At 40.4% G+C, this 21,382-nt stretch overlaps 1 protein-coding gene across 1 annotated transcript; it reads left to right on the top strand.

Moving 5' to 3' along the window:
- Positions 1-330: 330 nt before the first annotated feature.
- On the top strand, positions 331-20,778 carry LOC108682252 (dual specificity tyrosine-phosphorylation-regulated kinase 1A). The gene is made up of 9 exons (XM_018171384.2): positions 331-1,507; positions 3,583-3,876; positions 4,458-4,540; positions 6,068-6,265; positions 6,594-6,741; positions 8,767-9,100; positions 9,212-9,245; positions 9,644-10,151; positions 16,800-20,778. Exons 1-9 carry the CDS (start codon positions 1,297-1,299, stop codon positions 18,338-18,340), a joined length of 3,351 nt encoding a protein of 1,116 aa, XP_018026873.1. The 5' UTR covers positions 331-1,296; the 3' UTR covers positions 18,341-20,778.
- The last annotated feature ends 604 nt before the right edge of the window (positions 20,779-21,382 follow it).

The raw sequence follows: 21,382 nt of genomic DNA on the forward strand, positions 1-21,382 counted from the left end.
TAGGGAAATATGAAAAACGTATAGCGAGCAAATGAATCATTCAAGAAAATTAGCCATATTGCACTGTTTTCTATACATAAAGTTTGTTAACTAGTTGTTGCGTATATTAGTCAGTTTCGAAATACTTTGCTTGTATGCAGTTCATGCATGATTGATTTGTATAAATCTAACGTAAATGCATCGCATTCGCAATTGCACTCTTTTCGCATGTATTTAGATCCTTTACTTATTTTTTCAAGAAGTTCACAGATGATTTTCATACGAGGATCTGGCACTTTGTTTGATAGTAGACTTGGCAACGTTGCGATGAGCCAGTCGTGTTGGCTGCCATATTCGAGGTGGATGTCATACGTTATCTCTGTGAATTTGAAATATTTTTGAGAAGAAAAATCCATGCAAGAAACTTGGTTAAATATTTTATTGGAAGTAGAAAATTCACAGTGTATTTCAGAAGGCATTGAAGTGTGAAATAATTTCCCTAAGTCTTTTAATCATCTGAGTGACACAGTAAATCGGCACGAGTAGGGACCGTATCCATGTTTTGATGATACATTCGAAATGTGTTAAATTTGTTCAAATAATAGCAACAAAATTTAATTAGATGATTTAAATTACGTTTTTATGTTCGAAAGAATCCTCATTATTATTTTTTTAAGTCGAAATGTGGATGGTTTCTTAGCAGTGTTTTGACCCTTTCGGGCGAGTCCATTATGAAGAAGAGGGGAAGGAACTTCCACCATCATGTGTTTCGAACGTAAACAAACACCCAAATCTTTCTGTCAGCTGCCTCTGTGTTGCACCTGATATGTTTGAAAGTATAAATGAAACAAATGACCGAACATTTTTATAATATACCATTTGGTACCACCATTTCTAAACCTGGCTAAAACACTGAGATTAAACTCTGGCTGTTCTCGTTGCCAGACCACTGGAAATTTGACATACCCTGCTAGATTTTGAATGTTGGAGGCCAACAGCCTTCGGCCCTTCAACCAGTGCATGATTTTGGTGGAACCAAGTTTTTACTGCTGCTTTAATATTTTATGCTAACTGCTTTATGAAAATGAACTTTTTTAAATGAAAATATATACTAAATTGGAACAACTTCAAGTCTTCAACTAAAATTTCAAAACAACATAATTTTTTGAAATCTCCACTTTTCAAGAATCATTTTAAGTGAAAATTTTTATCCCAGAATACAATTGATGGGAATTGTGCAATAATGTGTAGGGTTTAAACTGCAAGTTAGTGCTTGCCCAACAATGTCATTAGAATGTGTTTTGGGTGGATGTGGCAATGGTTTTGGTGACTGCCGGTGACGAGCAAAGCAATTGCAATAGTGGAGCTGACACAGGGAGCATCACTTCTAATCCTAGTGCTGGAGGTGACGGCATGGAGAAAGCTTGGGGTGTGACTGTTGCGCCACCACCACAGCAACACAAGCGTCCTGATCCGGCTCCTTGGCACAAACATGACCTCACTGAAAAGGAGAGAGCTAAGCAATTACGTAAGTTTTTGCTTATATGCCTTTTAAAATATTTTTCATATTCCTCATTGATGCGTTTATTTTTACTTGTTCCATATCATAATGGACATCAAATATGGAATATTATACAGAATTTTTCAAAAAACATGGTTTAAAATGATCATTTCCCTAGACAATATCAGGCAAAATGTGCTGTTTTTTCTAATTTTTACAAAATAAATGCGGTAAGGGCTATAGAAGCACCGTTTTGAAAATTTGGTTGAAGTCACCCATATAAGAGACAAAAAGTTCAGTGTTTGTATTTCATTTCACCTCTATTTATGGCCTTTGCCTAATTTCTCTCATGAAATATTACTAAAACGGGCCAATTTTAATCCAATGTGCCGCCTGATATTCCAGATTAAAAGCAGCAGGTGTATTGTCTGCCTGAATATATGTTTTTGTCTCTTCATGACTGGCTTCAAGAAATGGCATATGAAAATTTTCTAAAATTGGAGCAACTTTAGGTCAATAAAATGAAATGCTTCATCACAATGAAATGCTTTAACTTTAGGTCAATATAAAGTCCTGCTGCTCTAAATATATATATTAGTATAGGTTTGCAGAATTTGTTGTTTTAGGCAGGTTTCATTAAAGACCAGAGAATTTGTTTTATTGACAATCTTCTTATTAGTTGTCTCAACATAGCAATCGATATTTATCGTTTGCACAGGTAAATTGAAAATAAGGGTACTGATGGCTTTTTTTATTTTGTTAACAATGTTTCAAATGTTTCAATGGTTCATCATCAAGTTACGAGGTGCATTGAGTAATGAAATTTGGATTGACATATGTACAAAATCATGTTAATAAGATACTACTCAAAAAACAGTATTGTTAGAAATAATGCCTAGTCACGAAATATTTTAAAAGCTCTTGTTATTAAGCATTATATTTAACCAATTCTGTTCTAGTTGCACTAAACATGTTAAACCCAATCTTAAATGTTGATTTTAACAGTTGGCAAATCTAGACAGATTGTTAGATTTTTTCCAGATTGCCGGCAAAATGATCATTTTGTTAGTATTTATTCCAAATTGTGACTGAAAATGAGTTCTATTTTCTTGATTTCAATGACAGAAATCAGGAAGAGCATAGGCATGAGTGAAATTTATGCCATTTAGTTCAATTGCAAGTGACTTTGGCTTAGCTATATTTTCCAGTTTAGCTCAAAACTCTTACTGTTAATAAAGTTTTGCATGCATTGCAATTATTTCTTATGTGAAAAAAATTTATTTAATTTACTATGACAAATAATTCTTGCAAGATAACTTTCCGCTGATGATTTTAAAATTTAATTGACAGCTGCAGGATGAGACTAGTGGCAGGGTGGAATTTTATGTATAGTATCAGATGCATTTTTATCAAGTTGATTAGTATGGTATGGCTGTCTCAGTGCAAAATGGCTATTGTTGTACTCAAAAACTGGTCCTCATGGTTTTGCATGAAAATATCGTTAGAAGATATTAAAATAACTCTTTCATTCCCATGTCATCTCTACTGGTTTGCACATTTGTGTACTTTCTAGAATTCACCCCCTGGCTAGTGGCAATGGCTTTCTCAGGGTTATTTGCTCCTATGTAAATCCTATTAAAATTTGCATTCAGGAAAAAGACTTGATATACATTCTGATATGTTAATTCTATTACATTGCATATATAGATACCATTTAATTTTTCATAGTTAAACTGACAAGCCAAGAGTCAACTGTTTTGTCTCTAACTACTTTATTCTGCTTACATATACCAATCACCCATCATGGGGCATCTGTGTAATGTTTGGTATGGCAACTCATTTCCTCCTGTATGTTGTGTGCCCAGGCATCTGTGTATTGTGTGGCACCTCAATTCCTCCTGTATGTTGTGTGCCCCAGCATCTGTGTATTGTGTGGCACCTCATTTCCTCCTGTATATTGTGTGCCCCAGCATCTGTGTGTTGTCTGGCATCTCATTTCTTCCTGTATTTTGTGTGCCCCAGCATCTGTATATTGTGTGGCAACTCATTTCTTCCTATACATGTTCATAATCAAGTTACTGATGCCTTGTGTGTGTGTGCAGGAGAGCTCAATGCTAGTGGGGGTCCGGGCCCCATCAGTGGAAGTGGCGCAGGGGGAGCCGCGGGAGGTTTGGTTCGACCAGTGGTTGGTATGGGGGCCCCAACATCAAATATGGGGGGAGCCTCTGGCCCAGTGCAGCCGCCTGGAGCTCCGGGACAAGTGGTGCTCTACGGCAAGTTGTGTGGGGAAGAGGACCTGGTGCTGTGGGAGCAACATGTTGCTGCTGCTGCAGCACAGCATCACCACAGCACTGCACACTCCTCACAGCATCATCACCACCATAACACACGCACAGGTCACACATATATAATACTATATCAGCATAGCTCATAAATATATATGAATCTATATATCTGCAGTGCTGGTCATGCATATATTTATGAATATTTTAGTAACATTAAAATTGCCTTGCCAATCTTTTGGTAGGGCTTTATTATTACCAACTTGATATCATTTATCTAGACTAGCTCAATCTACTGCACAAATTTATTTCTTGCATTATTCACAATATTATTGCATGTAGTGGTGAATACAGTGCATCATTATGTTATTTCTTTGATATATATATTTTATTTTGATTGCATTCAAAGATATTTCATTGCATAACATCTTTTTCTTAACTTATGCTAGGCCAAAAATAATTTTTTTTGCACTACAATGCTAAAGAAAAATATTCTTAATTGTTATTTTACTTTTCATTTATACCAGCTTGCATTTGTTGAATGAAATGAGTTCATCCATTAAAGTTTTAAAGTTGGAATAGATATGTGTAGGTATTGGATTTGGTTGCAACAATTGAAGCAGGCAAGTAGAATATTATGTGTCACATGATATTTGATGGTTGCTCTGAAATGTAATGGCTGTGATCTCCTACAGAACGCCTGTACAGAGAACCAGCCACTGGTCCCCTTAGGAAGCTGTCTGTTGACCTCATCAAGACCTACAAGCACATTAACGAGGTGAGGAATGGGCCAGGTATTGTGAGCACATTAACGAGGTGAGGGATGGGCCAGGTATTGTGAGCACATTAATGAGGTGAGGGATGGGCCGGGTATTGTGAGCACATTAATGAGGTGAGGGATGGGCCAGGTATTGTGAGCACATAAAGGTTGAGATATTTCCTCAAATAATCCTGGAATCACGGGGGTGTATAGAGTCACTCAAGTTTGTGAGCAATGTAAATTTTAAAAGAAACCATAAGAATTACCTACCTACTGTATTTTTGGTGTGCCATGCAAGCTAGTAAGATCATCATTTATTCCAACTCAAACCTTTAGTATTTTTGGGATAACCCTATATTGCATTGCAGCCAAAAGATGTGTTTCGCGGAATACCGTATATGATTTACACCACTTCCCTGAACCGTTCAATCTACATAGAATCGTTCATAGCATCGTATTTAACATCCTATAAATGCTCTTTTTGCTCTTAGAGGAGTTGTTCCTAGGGGGATTGTTCCTGAGCGCCCCATCGCTGAGCTCGCGGTGTCTGACTGCAAGTCTCAGTTGTGGGGTTAAGTTATTATGTAGGTAGGATACCTTACATTAAGTTATTATGTAGGTAGGATTCCTTACATTAAGTTATTATGTAGGTAGGATTCAGTAGGATTCCTTACATTAAGTTATTATGTAGGTATGATTCCTTACATTTCCCTTCTCTCTCGTGCGGGTGGCCGACGTCCCGTGTAAGCGGCCTCTTGTTCGAGTGTCTTCGTTTCTGTTGCTTTTCACCTGTCCCTCCTTGTCACTTCGTCTCTTTGAGATACTAACGCTGCTTCTTTCGAGCCAGCTTCTGCGGGCTGGACATCTGAGACCTTCCACCTCTTGTGGGTGATGAATAATTGAGACCTTCCACCTATTTGGTGATGTTAAACATGACTTTCGGTGCGAGATAGCTAAATAGCTGAAGCGCTAGTAAACATGTGACCACTTAACTAACTAACCTCTTAGAGGAGTTGTTTATTATCTTCTTGAGTTTGTCAGTAATTACATGCTTATTTGATTCAACCCTACAGCACACAATATAATCATGACAAACACTGGCGTCTCATTGTGTAACTTGCGGCATATTTTTTATGCCAGACATGAAAGTTTTGAGTTTTGTATGGTTTGGAAAGTCCATGGTCTACTGGTTGTAGATATTGGGAGTTTTTTTCAATGACGTTTATGAATGCTGAAAATGTGATTAGCGCTACTAATGCCTGTGGCGTTAGTTACCACAATACCTTGACATCAATAATAACATTAGTTTCAGTTGTCATGTGTTTTAAATGACGCATAAACCAAACCTCTGCCGCGTCTAAATAATAGTAGCATAATATAAAAGAAAATATCTTAAATATTATCTTGAGGTTAATAATATGTCAGTTTTATTACACAAAGAAGCAGCAAGTGGGGCAGATGCCCGCCACTAGTAAATAATAGGAAAAATGTTGTAGTATTAATAATAATAATTACATGAATAATGGCTTGAGAATAATTTTTCAGGTTTATTACGCGAAGAAGAAGCGACGTGCGGTGCAGACGCAGGGCCAGAGCCCTGGTGGGGCGCAGCACAAGAAGGAGAGGAAAGTCTACAATGACGGCTACGACGATGACAACCACGACTACATCATCAAGGCTGGCGAGAAGTTCGAGGGCAGATACGAGATAGACTCCTTGATAGGCAAAGGCTCCTTTGGTCAGGTGAGCAGCTCTACTCCTTGATAGGCAAAGGCTCCTTTGGTCAGGTTTGGCTCAACATCCATACTTGTAAGAATAAAGGGTAGACAAATCCTTGAAATAGCCTATTTATTATTGTTGCTCCTTCCTTGCTGTGTAAGTACAGTGCAATTTTATCGTCCAGTTATTATTGCATGGAAATATGTTCATCAATTAGCTAATAATTCCATAGTAGTCAGGAATTATTTTGAGATGTTTATTGGCGTAGCTAATAATATATGACTGTAACAGTGATTACCATTACCATGTAGTTATAATTACCTGCTGGTAACTGTTACCCTGTTGTGTGCAGGTGGTGAAGTCATACGACCACGAGGAGCACAGCTGGGTCGCTATTAAGATAATTAAGAATAAGAAGCCCTTTTTAAACCAGGCCCAAATAGAAGTTAAACTCCTCGAGATGATGAACAGAGCTGACTCCGACAACAAATATTATATTGGTAAGTAAATTTGCTTATTGTGTTGAATATGCAGGGATGGGTTACACAAAATAAGGGAAACACTAGAGATAACCAATAAGTATATTTTAGTTTGGTGTAGGCACACCTTTTGCGGCAATTACAGCCTCAATTCTACGAGCAGCTCAATTCTAGCTGCTCCAGCTACCTCGAGCTACGAGCAGCTCAATTCTACGAGGTATTGATTCGTACAAATTGTGAATTGTTTCCAAAGGAATTTTAACACATTATTCAGTTGAAACTCTCCATATTTCTTTTAACGACGATGGTGGCGGGAATCGACTTCTGACTTGCATCAATAAAATCGACCATAAATTTGCAATAATATTCAGGTCTGGTGATTATGGTGGCCAAATGAGATAATGGTGGCTTGACTTCAGTAGAATGTTATTCGTGCCTTTTTTAACAATTTCAGCTGTATGGATCAAGACATTATCATCTTGAAAGATGGCGTTCCCCTCAGGAAACGTTACTTGAACCATAGGATGAACTTGGTCCTCCAAAATTCCTAAATAATCACGGCTGTTGATTATTCCATGAATAGAAATCATTGGTCCGCCGGATTTCCAAGAAATTGCACCTCAGATCATCACAGATCCCCTGCCATTTTTTACGGTTGGGGGGAGGCCCGAGGCAGTCGGTATTAAATGATTCATTTGGCTGTCTCCAAACGTAAACTCGGCCAGTTGTTGGCGGCAATAAGGTAAACGATGATTCGTCAGAGAAAATTACATTTTCCCACTGTTTGAGGGACCAATTCTGGAGGTTTTTACACCGCTATAAACACTTTGAAGCATTTGTATGTGAAACCAGAGGTGTTCCAATTGCAGCTCTTCCATAGAATCCAGATCTGTGAAGCTCTCGTGTGACAGTCTTAAATGGAAACTGGGTTCTGTAGGCGTTCATTTAGGCTTGCAGTAATTTTAACAGCCGTGGTCTTTCGATTGTCCCCTCATAATTCGATTTAGGCACCGACGGTCTCTCTCAGACTACTTCAACTTTCGGCCAGACTTGGGCTTTGCTGAGGAAGTTTCTCCTCCTCTTTCAAAAACAGTCATTACTATGAAACAGTACCTCAAGAAACGTCAAGCATTCGGGAAGTTTCTGTCACACTAGCGCCTGCCATACGGACACCAATAATTTGGCTTGTCTGAAAGTCAGAGAGATTTGCCATTTATCGGTTAGGTTAGGTTCTAGACACAAAAGTTCGTTGCAAATTATGCAGTTCGAGATTAGTCGTTGTTGACAAGTGAGAGAAGAAAAGACGATACTTCATTGTATGCTTTTCGCCCAAAACCCGTCTTCCCATCGTATGGAATATGGGAATACTGGACATGTCCAGTATTGCTGGCATGTCTGCAATACTGGACATGTCCAGTATTGCGCATTTGTCTTACCCACTTATACATTATGCATTGTGATGTAAAGAAAGAAGTTTTTGCAATCAAATGGTTTTTACTCGTTTTCTTCAATACAATTTACACTAGAAACGGTACGTTTCATCATTAATTTCTTGTGTAGGATGTTACAATCATGGAAGAATTTAAGCTATGGCAAAAATATCATGAAAAATTTTCCTTACTTTTAAAAATGTTCAATTCATGATTCCATCATGATGATCCTTGTTTTGGTTGTGGTGAATCACAAATTGTTTGGATCAAACCATTAAGAAATTGTCAGTGAAAAGTGTTGCTCCACAATTTTTAGTTTATCGCGTCTCGGTTTTGTATTAACGTCTAGATTTCATAATGACATGTTGTGTGGACGCAATTGCAAAGGCCACATCATTTAAAATTGCCGTGTCCTACTGGAGCCTTATATTTTGTGAAGATTTTTGTTGTTTCTGGCATATATATTTTCATACGAGTTCATTACTCAAGTTTGTATTAGATCCCATCATGAGTTGCATAGTCTTCTGAATATGTACTCGGTGTGGGAGTTGACTGGCTTGCTTATGCTGAGCCTTGTTAAATATATTTGTAAACTAAAAGCTCTGTGTGTTTACAGTACGTCTGAAGCGGCACTTCATGTGGCGCAACCACTTGTGCCTGGTGTTTGAACTTCTCTCCTACAACCTCTACGATCTTTTACGCAACACAAACTTTCGGGGAGTTTCCTTGAACTTGACGAGGAAGTTTGCACAGCAACTCTGCACAGCTTTACTCTACCTCTCCACGCCTGAGCTTCAGATAATTCACTGCGACCTGAAGCCCGAGAACATCCTCCTCTGCAACCCCAAGCGCAGTGCCATCAAAATAGTTGACTTCGGTTCCAGCTGTCAGATGGGACAGAGGGTGAGTGTTGCCAGCTGTCAGATGGTAGAGGGTGAGTGTTGCCAGCTGTCAGATGGGGCAGAGGGTGAATGTTGCCAGCTGTCAGATGGGACAGAGGNTGCCCCTCTTCTCTGGCGCCAATGAGGTATTTAAAGCCCCTCTTCTCTGGCGCCAATGAGGTATTTAATGCCCCTCTTCTCTGGCGCCAATGAGGTACTTATGACTAATTGTCCAATTATATCGGTGAATATCTATTTAAACAGTTTTGCCGAACTACGTAAAACCACAAAACTCTTGAGTAGAAATGAACGCTGGGAGCAGTCAATGAACACGTCAGAGATAGCATTCTATATCACTCTGTGGGTATCTAAACTGTTTGGGAGCTTTAGTTGAAGCATTTAAATTGCTGAAGCTTGTGCTTGATCAGTCTATGAAAATATTTCTGTACGATTCTCATGAACTATGTTTAATTTGAAAGTTTTGTGGTTACAAAACTGCGTTTAAGTATAAATATATTGTGTTTGTGGGTGTAAAATTCATACAAATATTTTTTCTAATTAACTTTTACCGTCATATTGGGTGTAGAATTTCTAAAGTGCCACCGTTCGCAGGTTGACCAAATGAACAAGATTGTTGAGGTGTTGGGCATTCCCCCGAAACACATCCTGGACATGGCAACCAAGACTCGGAGGTACTTCGACAAGCTCCCCGACGGCTCCTATGTTCTCCGTAAACCCAAAGACGGCAAGAAATACAGGCAGCCTTTGACGCGACGTCTGCGGGACATCATCGGTGTTGAGACAGGCGGGCCTGGAGGCCGGAGACTCAATGAGCCGGGACACAGTGTGTCCGACTACCTCAAGTTCGAGGACCTTATCAAGAAGATGCTAGATTTTGACCCCAAGACGAGAATAACTCCGTACTACGGACTGCAGCACAACTTCTTCAAACGCACCACAGACGAGAGCACCAACACCAGTAATTCCACGAGTCCCGCCATTGAGCATTCTATTATTGCCTCGCCTTCTGTTGCTGTTGCTCAGCAACAACTGCAGCAAAATCAACAGCCATCACAAGCCCCTGTGCAAGTTAGCTCTCAAGCGCACCATCATCAACAAGGTCAGTTTGTCACGAGACTGGTATAATGCAGATCTTGTCTCGAGGTCAGTTTGTCACGAGACTGGTATAATGCAGATCTTGTCTCGAGGTCAGTTTGTCACGAGACTGGTATAATGCAGATCTTGTCTCGAGGCAAGTGACGTCTTCCCTTAGCTTCCATTGCCATGACAATTTCCTAGTGGCTCAAAAAAAGTTTGCGCTCATTCGCGCGGTCTGTAAATTCGTTATTTATTTCTTTTATCCAACATTTTATCTCGATTTAATCGTCAATATTCATTGACGATATTGTTTGTTTTATGTGGACAATTTCCTTCGAAAAGTTTTATTGACTTTCTCGTTAAGGGAAGAGTGAAATGTACGCGAGAAATGTTACCGTGATCTCTGTAAAAATTACCTCTAAATGGCAGGTGTTATGCGTGCAGCTGTAAATATACGTGCAGGTGCTTAGTGTCTGCTCCAAACATGAAAGTTTATTGACATGTGTCACAGATTAATATGTAATGTTCACGTCATGCCAGGTATTGACATGTAATGTTCAAGTCATGCCAGGTATTGACATGTAATGTTCACGTCATGCCAGGTATTGACATGTAATGTTCACGTCATGCCTGGTAGTGACATGTAATGTTCACGTCATGCCAGGTATTGATATTTTATATTAAAATCATCTCTTGGGTTTACGTGGTTGCGTGGAAATATCTAAAACGATTGCGACCGATAGAATTTTTTGCTTGACGTATTTATTGAAAATTGTCTTATCTCTTAAAAAGTAATAAATTTAATCAGGGAATTCACGCCTACTAATCATTTTAAACATCGTCTTGAAGACCTCGAATTATTCAAGTGATAGACGAGCAGTGAAATTGTTCAGAAACTTGAGGTAGCCATTACCCGTTTTACAGGATTTAATAATGTGGAATGTTTTCTCTTTGCAATTCACATTTGAATTGCAATTCTTTGCACAAAAGCATCTGCTTTTGTCCGCGCATTGCAAGAAGATTTCTGGTCACCCTTGTTCACAGCTGTTGATTTTGTATTTATTTTACAGTATTTTAATTTGCGTATATCATTGATGGTTTGAATGACTCATTCCGCCGAAGCAATTTAATTCTGCGATTCTGTGACGTCTACATTTCTCTGTCATGAACGACACTCAAATAAGTAGATGATTAAATTCACACACTGTACTCACGTTTGACATTTGACATTTAATTGTACTCACTGTGTGAGTAAAGCTTGACATGTTGCTGGAGACTTAGCAAGTTATGTTAACTGTGCAAGCAATGCGCTTATCTGGGTCAATTTTCTAAACTTCGCGGTTGCCTTATGTCATGTCAATACTGTAAAACCAATATTCCTGTTTATACTGGGTTTGTTCGGATATTGGTACTTCAAATTCTGTTCTGTCTTGTCAAATTTTATGTACAAGAATTAATGTTTCTGGTACTGTAATATAAAATTTGTCTGTGAGCGATAAAGATTCAATTTGTGTCATAGGTCTCGTGTAATGATTCATGATCTTCTCATTGGTTCATTTTCGTCGTTTTGGTCTACTCAGCTTTCAAGCGAAGGAATTTTCCCTCACATTCCTCAGTGGGGTTGGGAAATTACTGTCCTATGTCTAATATAAACATTGATTACATTTCAGTTCATGTCATATATTATAGAAAATATTTCACGACTTACTACAGCTAATAGGTTCGTACCAGTTATCAGACATTACAGTTTAAACAGTAGCGACAGATAAGGAGAAATAAGTCAGACTTTGTTCGAATAGCAATGCAATTTTTGATCTTGTGTGAGGTGAGTCATTTTGACCCGGTTTTAGCCGCTAAAAGAGCTTATAAGTGTACGTACGCTTCCTACTCGTGCTGTGAGTAGGGAAGGTTGCCACAATTTGAACCAAAGGACTTCTTTATTGAAGGTGTTGAAGCACTAAAATGTAAGCAGAATTTACACGCTCGAGCATCACACGAGAAATTATGTGTACGTGGCCCGAAATTCTCAACTTTACATGGTTAGGTTAAAAGTCAATTCAAGACTAAATAGAATAACCTAAAATCCGCTTTGTAATCCGTTTACTAATATTTCTAACTATGGATGAAAATATCAAAGTGACTACCTCTCACAACACCCATGTAGTGGTGCGAAGTGACATAACATTTTGTTCAGACAAATGGATGAAACTATGACTGCAATGCAGTATGAACTACTAATGGTAGTTCGTGCGATCATGAAATAACCATTCAAGGTCGGTAGGGCAGGTACAGACTATATACACTGACTGGTCGCTCTGTTCCTAGGCATTCATTTCTTTGATGTAAGAACGAAGGCCTCGTCCTAAATGGAGTGACTAAGCGACCACTCAAAGAGATGAGCGAGACTTTGTCCAAATAGCTATGCACTTCTGCACCAAATAGCGAGACAATTTTGCTCTCGTCCGGGTCATCTTAACTCAGTTTGGCTCGGCAAAAGAGCGTATCAAGGAATTTAAAAGCAAAGAAAACGCCAAGAAAATTCACCATATCGATATTGAAAACGTTTTCACGTTTTCAATATCGATATGGTGAATTTTCTTGGCGTTTTCTTTGCTTTTAAATTCCTTGTGAACTTACGATATAAGAAGAGCGTATCAGTGCTACGCTCCTTTCTCGTGCTGTGGGTAAGAAAGTGTGTCAGTATTTGGACAATGTAAGCCATTAATTTGTTTGCGAGCGTTCATGTAGTAGGGTATCGATTGCGGGTATTGCTGTGCACCGGCGCACGGGTCATCATTCTTGTTGATAGTGAGAAATTCTAGTGATATTTCTACTGTTGCCTCACATCTTATTGGTCGAGGGCATATTCAGCGACTGTACCATATTGTATTCTATGTCTTCTGCATCATATTGTGTTCTATATTGTGTTCTGCATCTCTTCAACATTATATTGTCTCATAAATCAGCAGTCTCGAAGCATGTCATTGTATAACAGCAAAGTCATGGTTCTGATAACATTCAATTGAAGCCTCATGAATTGGATAATTTCTATACGCTGTAATTGGATTGCTGAGCCATAGTTTTTTTAGTGCATTTGCTAGGTTTTCAATATTTCTGGCATTCTTTGTTTTTTGTATGGTGTTAACATCTCGAAATTTCATAAAGCGACTCTGTTACAGGGGTAAACTGAATATCAAATGAAAAGATGTTCCAGAATAGTTTACAACGTCCGTAGTAGATGCTTAACTTGTAACTCTTTTCGTATAGCTTCTAGTCATTGTTTTGTAACATTGACAAATTAATTAAAGTGATATTTTTATGAGCGTCGTTGGCACGGATTGTTTTACAATCGATCAAAGTACATTTAACGAAGAGATCTTTTATTTTAGAAGCATTACTGGTATACATCAGTTATGTTGCTGGCATACATGCCATGTTGCTGGCATACATCAGTTATGTTGACGGTTATGGCTGCCGAACGTTGATCAGTTGTGCATGAGCCATCAATCAAGTCTCATGCACAATGCAACCCAGGACATCCGCGGCTAAATATTTTATCACGTCCTCAATAAGAAGCGGGTGTACGTAGGGAAGTGTTCACACCACAGCTGTCTATTAATCGTTGGAAGCTTATGATTGACAAAATGACTTTCGATTTGAACTATAATTAATACATCCGCTATTGGTAAATTCTGATTACTTAACAAAAAGCGAGTTCTGCAAGCATTTCGGCTTCCGACATTGTGGATAAGGCTTTGATGCGAGTATTTTCCTTGGTGTGCAAGATCTGACCGTATTTGTTTACTACCTCTTACCTCAAAGTTGAGATCTACGCCGGTATTGATATTGTATAAGAACTAACTCTACTGTTAATTAGCTGTGTAACAAATGAACGCATTTTATATTACTCAAACTGTGGCGTCTGTGACCGACGTTATGTTCTAAATTATAAACATAACCCGCGTCAGAGTTAGAGGTTTACTGATGGTTCACAGTCAGTAAACCATCAGATGTCCCGGGACTTGAGTGATGTCCCGGGACTTGGATGATGTCCCGGGACTCGGATGATGTCCCGGGACTCGGATGATGTCCCGGGACTCGGATGATGTCCCGGGACTCGGATGATGTCCCGGGACTCGGGTGATGTCCCGGGACTCGGAGAATGTCCCGGGACTCGGATGATGTCCCGGGACTCGGATGATGTCCCGGGACTTGGATGATTTCCCGGGACTCGGGTTATGTCCCGGAGATTGGATGATGTCCTGGGACTCGGATGATGTTCAGGGACTCGGGTTATGTCCCGGAGATTGGATGATGTATGCAGTGCTGGTGTCCCTCTTATCCCTAGTCCCGCCATGGGCTACTCAGGTGGTTACTATTCATTATTCTCATGGTTCACACTCGGTGATGATTATAACAATTTTGATTATAATAATTATAATCTATTGTGTTGTTAGCGCTGAATATTAGTCTATGCTTGGCATGTTGCCTGCGATTCAAGCAGCTATCTGTTGGTTTCGAACCACAACTCGCTGCTTTAATTTTGGCGAACTTCACCACTCGGAAACTTTGATTAATTTGTTATTATTCTGTTTCAAATTGTTCATGATGAGATTTGCGTTCTTGGGGTTGTTGACATCGTTATTTTAATACCGACTAACCTTTGAGTTTTATGTCAAATTTTCTTGTAGGGAATAATCTTCAAATATTATCTTACGCACACATGTATCAGAACTCGTTCATTTTACTCGTCAAGCTTACACGAACTTATCAATCCAAATGAAATCGAACGAGGCTGTGATGCCTATTAATTTCTATTGCGTAATTTCTATCACAAATGCCAGCAGTATGTGTTTATGTGGCTCTCATGGTATGGGTTATGCACAATCAAATGTTCTTGATACGTATGCAAAATATTCGTTATTCGTGATACGTGACAAGAAATTTTCTACGTAAACTATTTTAGTTTAGCTGCAGCTTGATTGCTCTATTGGTTCAGAGCTACAATGTTGCAAATCTTGGATCAGATCTACAATGTTGCATCAAATACATCGCGGATCGTGCGCCTGTTTAGTGCGGTTCGTGAAGGTTCCGAGATCGTCTCGCGTTTTATGAAGAACATTCCTGCACCTGTTCAACTCCTCAGTTAATATGTATGAAACGCACTGAAATATTCGTTAAATGAAGTATTACTGTTCATGAAATTTTGTCGCTAGCAAACCATGCAGGATGTTGAAATACTCTAGCTTATAACCCCCCTTATTTATTACCTGCTGTCCCGTACCCTCAAATGACCCTACCTCCATTATTACTTAGTGTAGTTTTAACAATCGTCACTCGAGTTTCTCTAACAACTATTGCGTTTCTTTAACAATCATTTCTTAAATAAGTTGTTTCAGTGAAAATCTTCTTAGGGAAGCTTTAGAAAATTCTATCTACGACTCTAATTGTCGACATGATGCCGGCGACTGGGATGGAAACCATTTGAAAATTTTGAATACACTCGAAATAATGGCAGTGAAATTATAAAATTATACCAGTGCTGCAGTGTGAAGTATTGCTGCGGTGCTGCTCTCCCATGTGTTCAGTGGCTACGATGACACGAGGCTTTAAATGCTGCGTTTTGCATCCTGAATAACTCTTCGCAACGCCACCGACCTCCCCTTCCTTCTTCTAAAATGCGTCTGCTTTTTTAGCTCCCGAAATGTAACCTAATAAATTACGAAGTTTTTAAGTTTCCTTTGCATGAACTATAAAGTGATTATTATTATTCCGCGTTCAGTGTAAATTATTATGATCCATTATTGGTTTTAGTAGATAATTATTGTTGTTTTGTTTTATTTCTCTGTTTTTAGTAGATTGAATTATTAAGAACTGGGTAGCTGTGACCTCGTTTCTTGATGAAGATCTGCAATGTCTGCACCGTTAAATTAAACAACGTTCGTCTTGTATTCTCTCTTCTTTTATTTTTTGTCTTATTCACAAAACTGTTCATTGTCTTACACTGCAGTGTTCCTATATTTGCTCGGTGTTCGGAACATCAGCCCTTTCATTATACCACGCCACCCAAATGTTCAAAGTCTTGTGTATACTTTGTTTCATCTGGCAAATTTTAGTTTAACATAAGCTTGGTCACGTTGTGTTTTAAAACTTCTTTTTTTTACGTTATAATATTTGTGCACCTCTATTAGATTCAAATAGAATTCTTTGGAACACGACACGGCGATAAAAAATAGCACGACAACTAATTGTCGTGAAGGACGGGACATGCGGTTGAGAACTCGCCCAATTTATCGTTGTATTGCTCTTGTTCCATTTTTTTCTTATGTCCTCAAAACAAACTATTCGTTTAGTGTTTGTTTACCTACAATAATGACTGCCCAAATTGCAGCTTAAAGCTGTAATGTGTTGAATTTGAGCATTCATATCATTTTTCACTTGCCCTCTAGTGCTAAATTGCCGCTACTCCGCAAATTTAAAAATGTCCTAGAGTACGGAAACCTGATGTTTGTTAATTGCCTTTTTAATTAATTTCCCTTTTGATAATTTGAAGCTTGCTTTTTACGTACCTGCCGCTTAATTTTACCCTATTTTTAACCTACATTACTCACTTTTTTCATCGTTTTATTTATTTATTGTTTATTTTGTTTTGGTTTGTGCATTTCGCCAGGCTGCGGCAGCGGGCGTCTTCGCGGCGACGTTCCTGTGTCCCATCTCCCCATGAGCTCCTCTCACATCCACGGGCCCTCACACATCCACGGGACCTCGCACATCCATGGGACCTCCTCCTCACACATCCACGGGACCTCCCACATCCATGGATCCTCTCACATGCACGCGTCCTCTCATCTTCTCGTGGCATCCTCTTCCTCCCACATCCACGGGCCATCTTCTCACATTCACGGGTCCTCCCACATTCACGGTTCCTCCTCCCACATCCACGGGCCCTCGTCCCACATTCATGGGCCCTCCTCCTCACACATCCTCGGATCTTCTTCTCACATGCACGCCGTGAGCTCGGCTCACATGCACGGTAGTAACGCTACTCACGTGCACGGCAGTAACGCCACTCACGTGCACGGCAGTAACGCCACTCACGTGCACGGCAGTAACGCCACTCACGTGCACGGCAGTAACGCCACTCACGTGCACGGTAGTAACGCTACCTACGTGCATAGCAACAGTGCTACGCACGTGCACGGTAACACCGTGACGCATGTGCACGGGTCGTCTTCGCGTCACGTGCATCCGTACCACTCACACAGATCCCGACCTCTGGAGCCCCCCACTGCGGTGTCGCTAGCGACCCTCGACCCCCCTAACCCCAGCCTATTGTTGCTGCCTAACAGCTTACAGCACCAACAGCTGCAGCTGCAACAACACCAAATCGCTGCACCCAGTCAGCAACAACAGTCGCAGCAGCCGCAGCACGCATCCAGTAGCAGCAATAACAAGCCCCTCAATGTTACCGGCGTCAATATTAGTCAGGAGCAGAACCACGTGATAGCGGTCAGCAACAACAACGTCATGGATGCGAACAATTCTAGTAACCTTTGTAATATAATTGTCAATAGCAGTGGCGGTGATGCCACCACCATCAATGTCAATAACAGCCTCAATTTAGTTCATAATTCCTCATCAAGTCACCCAAGTTCAGCCCACACACCCAGCTCGGGGGCAGGGAACGGAGGCGCTGAGTTAACTAAGAACTGCAGTCCCATCACGGTCCAGGCCGCGCCCCACGCGTCTCCTACCGCGCCTTCTTCAGGCTCTTTACACAACCACTTTCATCAGCACCAAAAGCCTGCGGGCAGCGCCCCCAGTAAGCTTCCCTCGCACCATCTCCAGCAGCAAACGGGGACCGTGACGACCGCTGCGTCCGTGAACCGGTCCGGCGGCAACGGGACATCGTCGTTTCCGGGGGGTGGAAGACCGACACGCGCCAATGTCGCGCCCTCGAGTCCCGGAGGTAACAGCGGCAGTGGTGCTGGGGGTAACGGAGGGAGCGGCGTCGGGAGTAACGCTGGTAACGGTGCTGGGGGTAACAGTGGCGGTGTGCTGACGCGCAGTGCTGCGATGAAGCAGCACGCGGCGTTGCTGCAAGCGTCGAGTCTTGCGCTCAGCGGCAGCCTTTCCGTGACCGGCGCGCCTGCCGAAGCTCAGTCCGCCTCTCTGGTGTCCACGCATCATTCGCCTCTGGCGTCTCAGTGATAACGGTTACATTAACCGTTATACGCAACGCTACCGTAACCGTTTTCCGTACGCAACTAAAGACTATCCCTGATCACGGTCATACATGAACAACAAGTGCCCGCATCGGGTTGCCTGATTGAAAAATGCATGCGTGCAGTTCGTGTATCCGTCTCTGTCACTTGGTACCCCCAAACTCGGCTCTATCAACAAGTTCTCGTACATCAATTGTGTACTTATCTCTCTCGTGTTTACCAGAGTTCTCTCTTGATGATATAGTGAGGTCGTGTGTGGTGGCAGATATCGAGTAGTCGGCGGTTCTTCGACCATCAGTGCGTCTGTTGCTCACGTCGCATCTCCTTCATCAGCCCACGCTAGATGTGTTCTGTAGGCCTGCCTTCTATCGAGCCTGCCTTCCAGGCTGCCGTCATGATCGGATGATGCCCTTCACTGATTTTCACTCTCTGATATTCATGCGCCCCGCTTCAAGTTCTTTTTATTATTTAACCCATTTAACACACTTCAGTTTAACTCATTTATCACAAAGTTCGTAGATCAATGTGTTCAATCACTATTGTTTTGTTCGATTTTACTAAATTTGACGAGCTGGAAGCAGCTTTACAAAGTTTCTAGCTGATCTAAGCCCCTCGGGTTTGTCTCGGATCTTCTGCACTAACTTCTGTGCTTGTGTGGCCCTACTTGGCGCGGTTGCTCACAGTTGTTGCGCGCCTGCATGGGAGACTAAAGTATGATTGTTTGGAGGCAGCGCCACACGGTAGGCTCATTACAAATCTTATCAGCTTTAATTTGATTTAAGTCTCGAATATTTAGCTTGTTTTGCACATCTCCTTGTTGTGTTGACGCTGCCGTGTAGTGTTGAATGAAATTCAAGTGGAGTTATCCTGTTCGGCGCTTACTTTCATTCACTAAAATATTCATCACTTTTCTGTAAAGGAGACACGAGCTCATGAACGACTCTAGAATCAAATCTAAATTGTCATGACATCAATATAAATTTTTTATTTACAAATTTTAATAGTTCTCATGTTTCATTCAATGAAGACCATGATTTTAGTCTCAATTTGTTGATTATTTTGTGCGATGCACATCAATAATGTAGAATTGTAAGAAAATGTTCTTTCACTTGAGCGTAGGTATATTTTAAATGTCCAATTGATTCATGCTTATTTTTGCCTATCAATATTAATGATCAATTCACACTCACTGCGCGCGGTTTGGGTAATGAAAAGATTAAATTCGGTCCATTTCAATAGCAATGAAATCAAAATGTATACCGAAAAGAAATCGTATGCCGAACAAAATTTGACAACACTTCACTCACCGCAACCCGCGTAGCTTACGGAACTCTCGTTTGTTTATTGTCATCCTTTTGGGGTCATTCTTTCCACTCGATTTGTCGCCTTTTTTTTATTCCCTAACTTCTTGACTGCACGTGCAAATAATTACTCATAAACTCGCTTCAGTTTCTTTTGATTATAGGATCTTGAGATTGGTTAGGAAAACCGTATCCGCGCTGAAAGCAACATCGCAGAATTTTCACAGTTTGCTTGGTCTCAAACCCACAACTCGCTGCTCCGATCTTTTTGCTTGTGACCGCTTGACCATTGCGAGAGCAGTTGACGGCAAAACAAAGCTTCATTGAGTGCATGGTCTGTTAGAGATTGCAGGTAATGTAAGGTATATCTGGTCAATACATCGCAGGTAAGTTATCTCGATGTCACGGCATTAATTGTTGCATGCTTCACTTCGGTTATTGTTATTATTTTCATTAGATAGCTCGGAATCCTGCAGTATTTTTGCGTTCACACAAACCTTCTTGCATGGTTGCCAGTTATGATCCCGATTGAACGTTGTTAAATTTATCAGTTTCTTTTCTTGTGCCAAAAAATTTCACCTTGTGCCCCAATGAAACCTGCCTCGATAACCGCGATACCTTTTCCCTAAAATTTGTTAATTGTGTGACTATTACTTGATTAAAATACCACACCTAATTTACCCCCTGAAAATTAATTAATAAATTCCAGGTATTAATTAGATCACATCCCATTAAGGAGCACGTTACCGTAGTAAAAAAATTATAGAAAACTTGCCGGTAATCGTTCATTTCATTCTTCCTATATTTCCTCCTGCATATGTATTTATTGCTGTCTTTTACATCCACGTTCGTTTCGATCTCCCATGGAATAGCGTTAATATGTGCTTCCGATTATTTTAAGCAAAGACATCTAGTTCCATCAACTCAACGTTCCATCAAAGATTATTAAAAGCATCAATTCGGCCTTAATTTCCGTGATTAGGTTTCTTAATGAGTCATTACGGAAGAGTTGAACCGGTGCAGCTTGTTGCTTCTTCCTCCACGGCGCCGCTTGGCGATCTTCCGAACTGATGATTTAATCTAAAATTTTGTTCAATTAATTTAAGTTTTATTATCGTGTGTGCATTTTGTCTAATACGTTCCCAATTCTTTGTATGAATAGGTAAAAATGTGTAAATTGAGCATCTCACTGCTCGCTGTTGAGGTGAACTCTTGTTTAAAAACTGAAACCGTTACAGTTTAGCCTAAAAACCACCGAGATTTCACAAGTTTCGTATTCTGAGAGTTCAGATACGACCGTGAATTTGAAAGCGGCATTTTATTCATCTGTTTTGATGAGCATGACGTGTGGAGGTGTATCTGCTGATGTAGTTGTCGGGGTGCAGACAACAAGTGTGTAGGCTGTGCATACGAACAAACTCAAAAGACGATATTAAGCTTAATGGACTCGAGAAGCAGCGCCTTCGTGATCTACCCTATCAAAATTTAGAGTCGTCCCAGCTTCTGGTACCCCAAATCAGAAGCTGGGGCGACTCTAAATTTTGTTATGGTAAAGCTGTTTAATATTACCTTTAACTGGGCGTTATGCGACGGCAGCTTGTAAGTGACGTGACACAAGCAGCTGTCATCGGCGGTAACGCAGGACAAGAAGTGTGTGGTGTTGGTGACATGAAACTGTACATTATTATTATTCTTATAAATACTCCTGGAGTTGCTTTGCCCTTTTT

Source organism: Hyalella azteca, unplaced genomic scaffold (genome assembly GCF_000764305.2).
Source record: "Hyalella azteca isolate HAZT.00-mixed unplaced genomic scaffold, Hazt_2.0.2 contig916, whole genome shotgun sequence".
Classification (NCBI taxonomy): Eukaryota; Metazoa; Arthropoda; class Malacostraca; order Amphipoda; family Hyalellidae; genus Hyalella; species Hyalella azteca.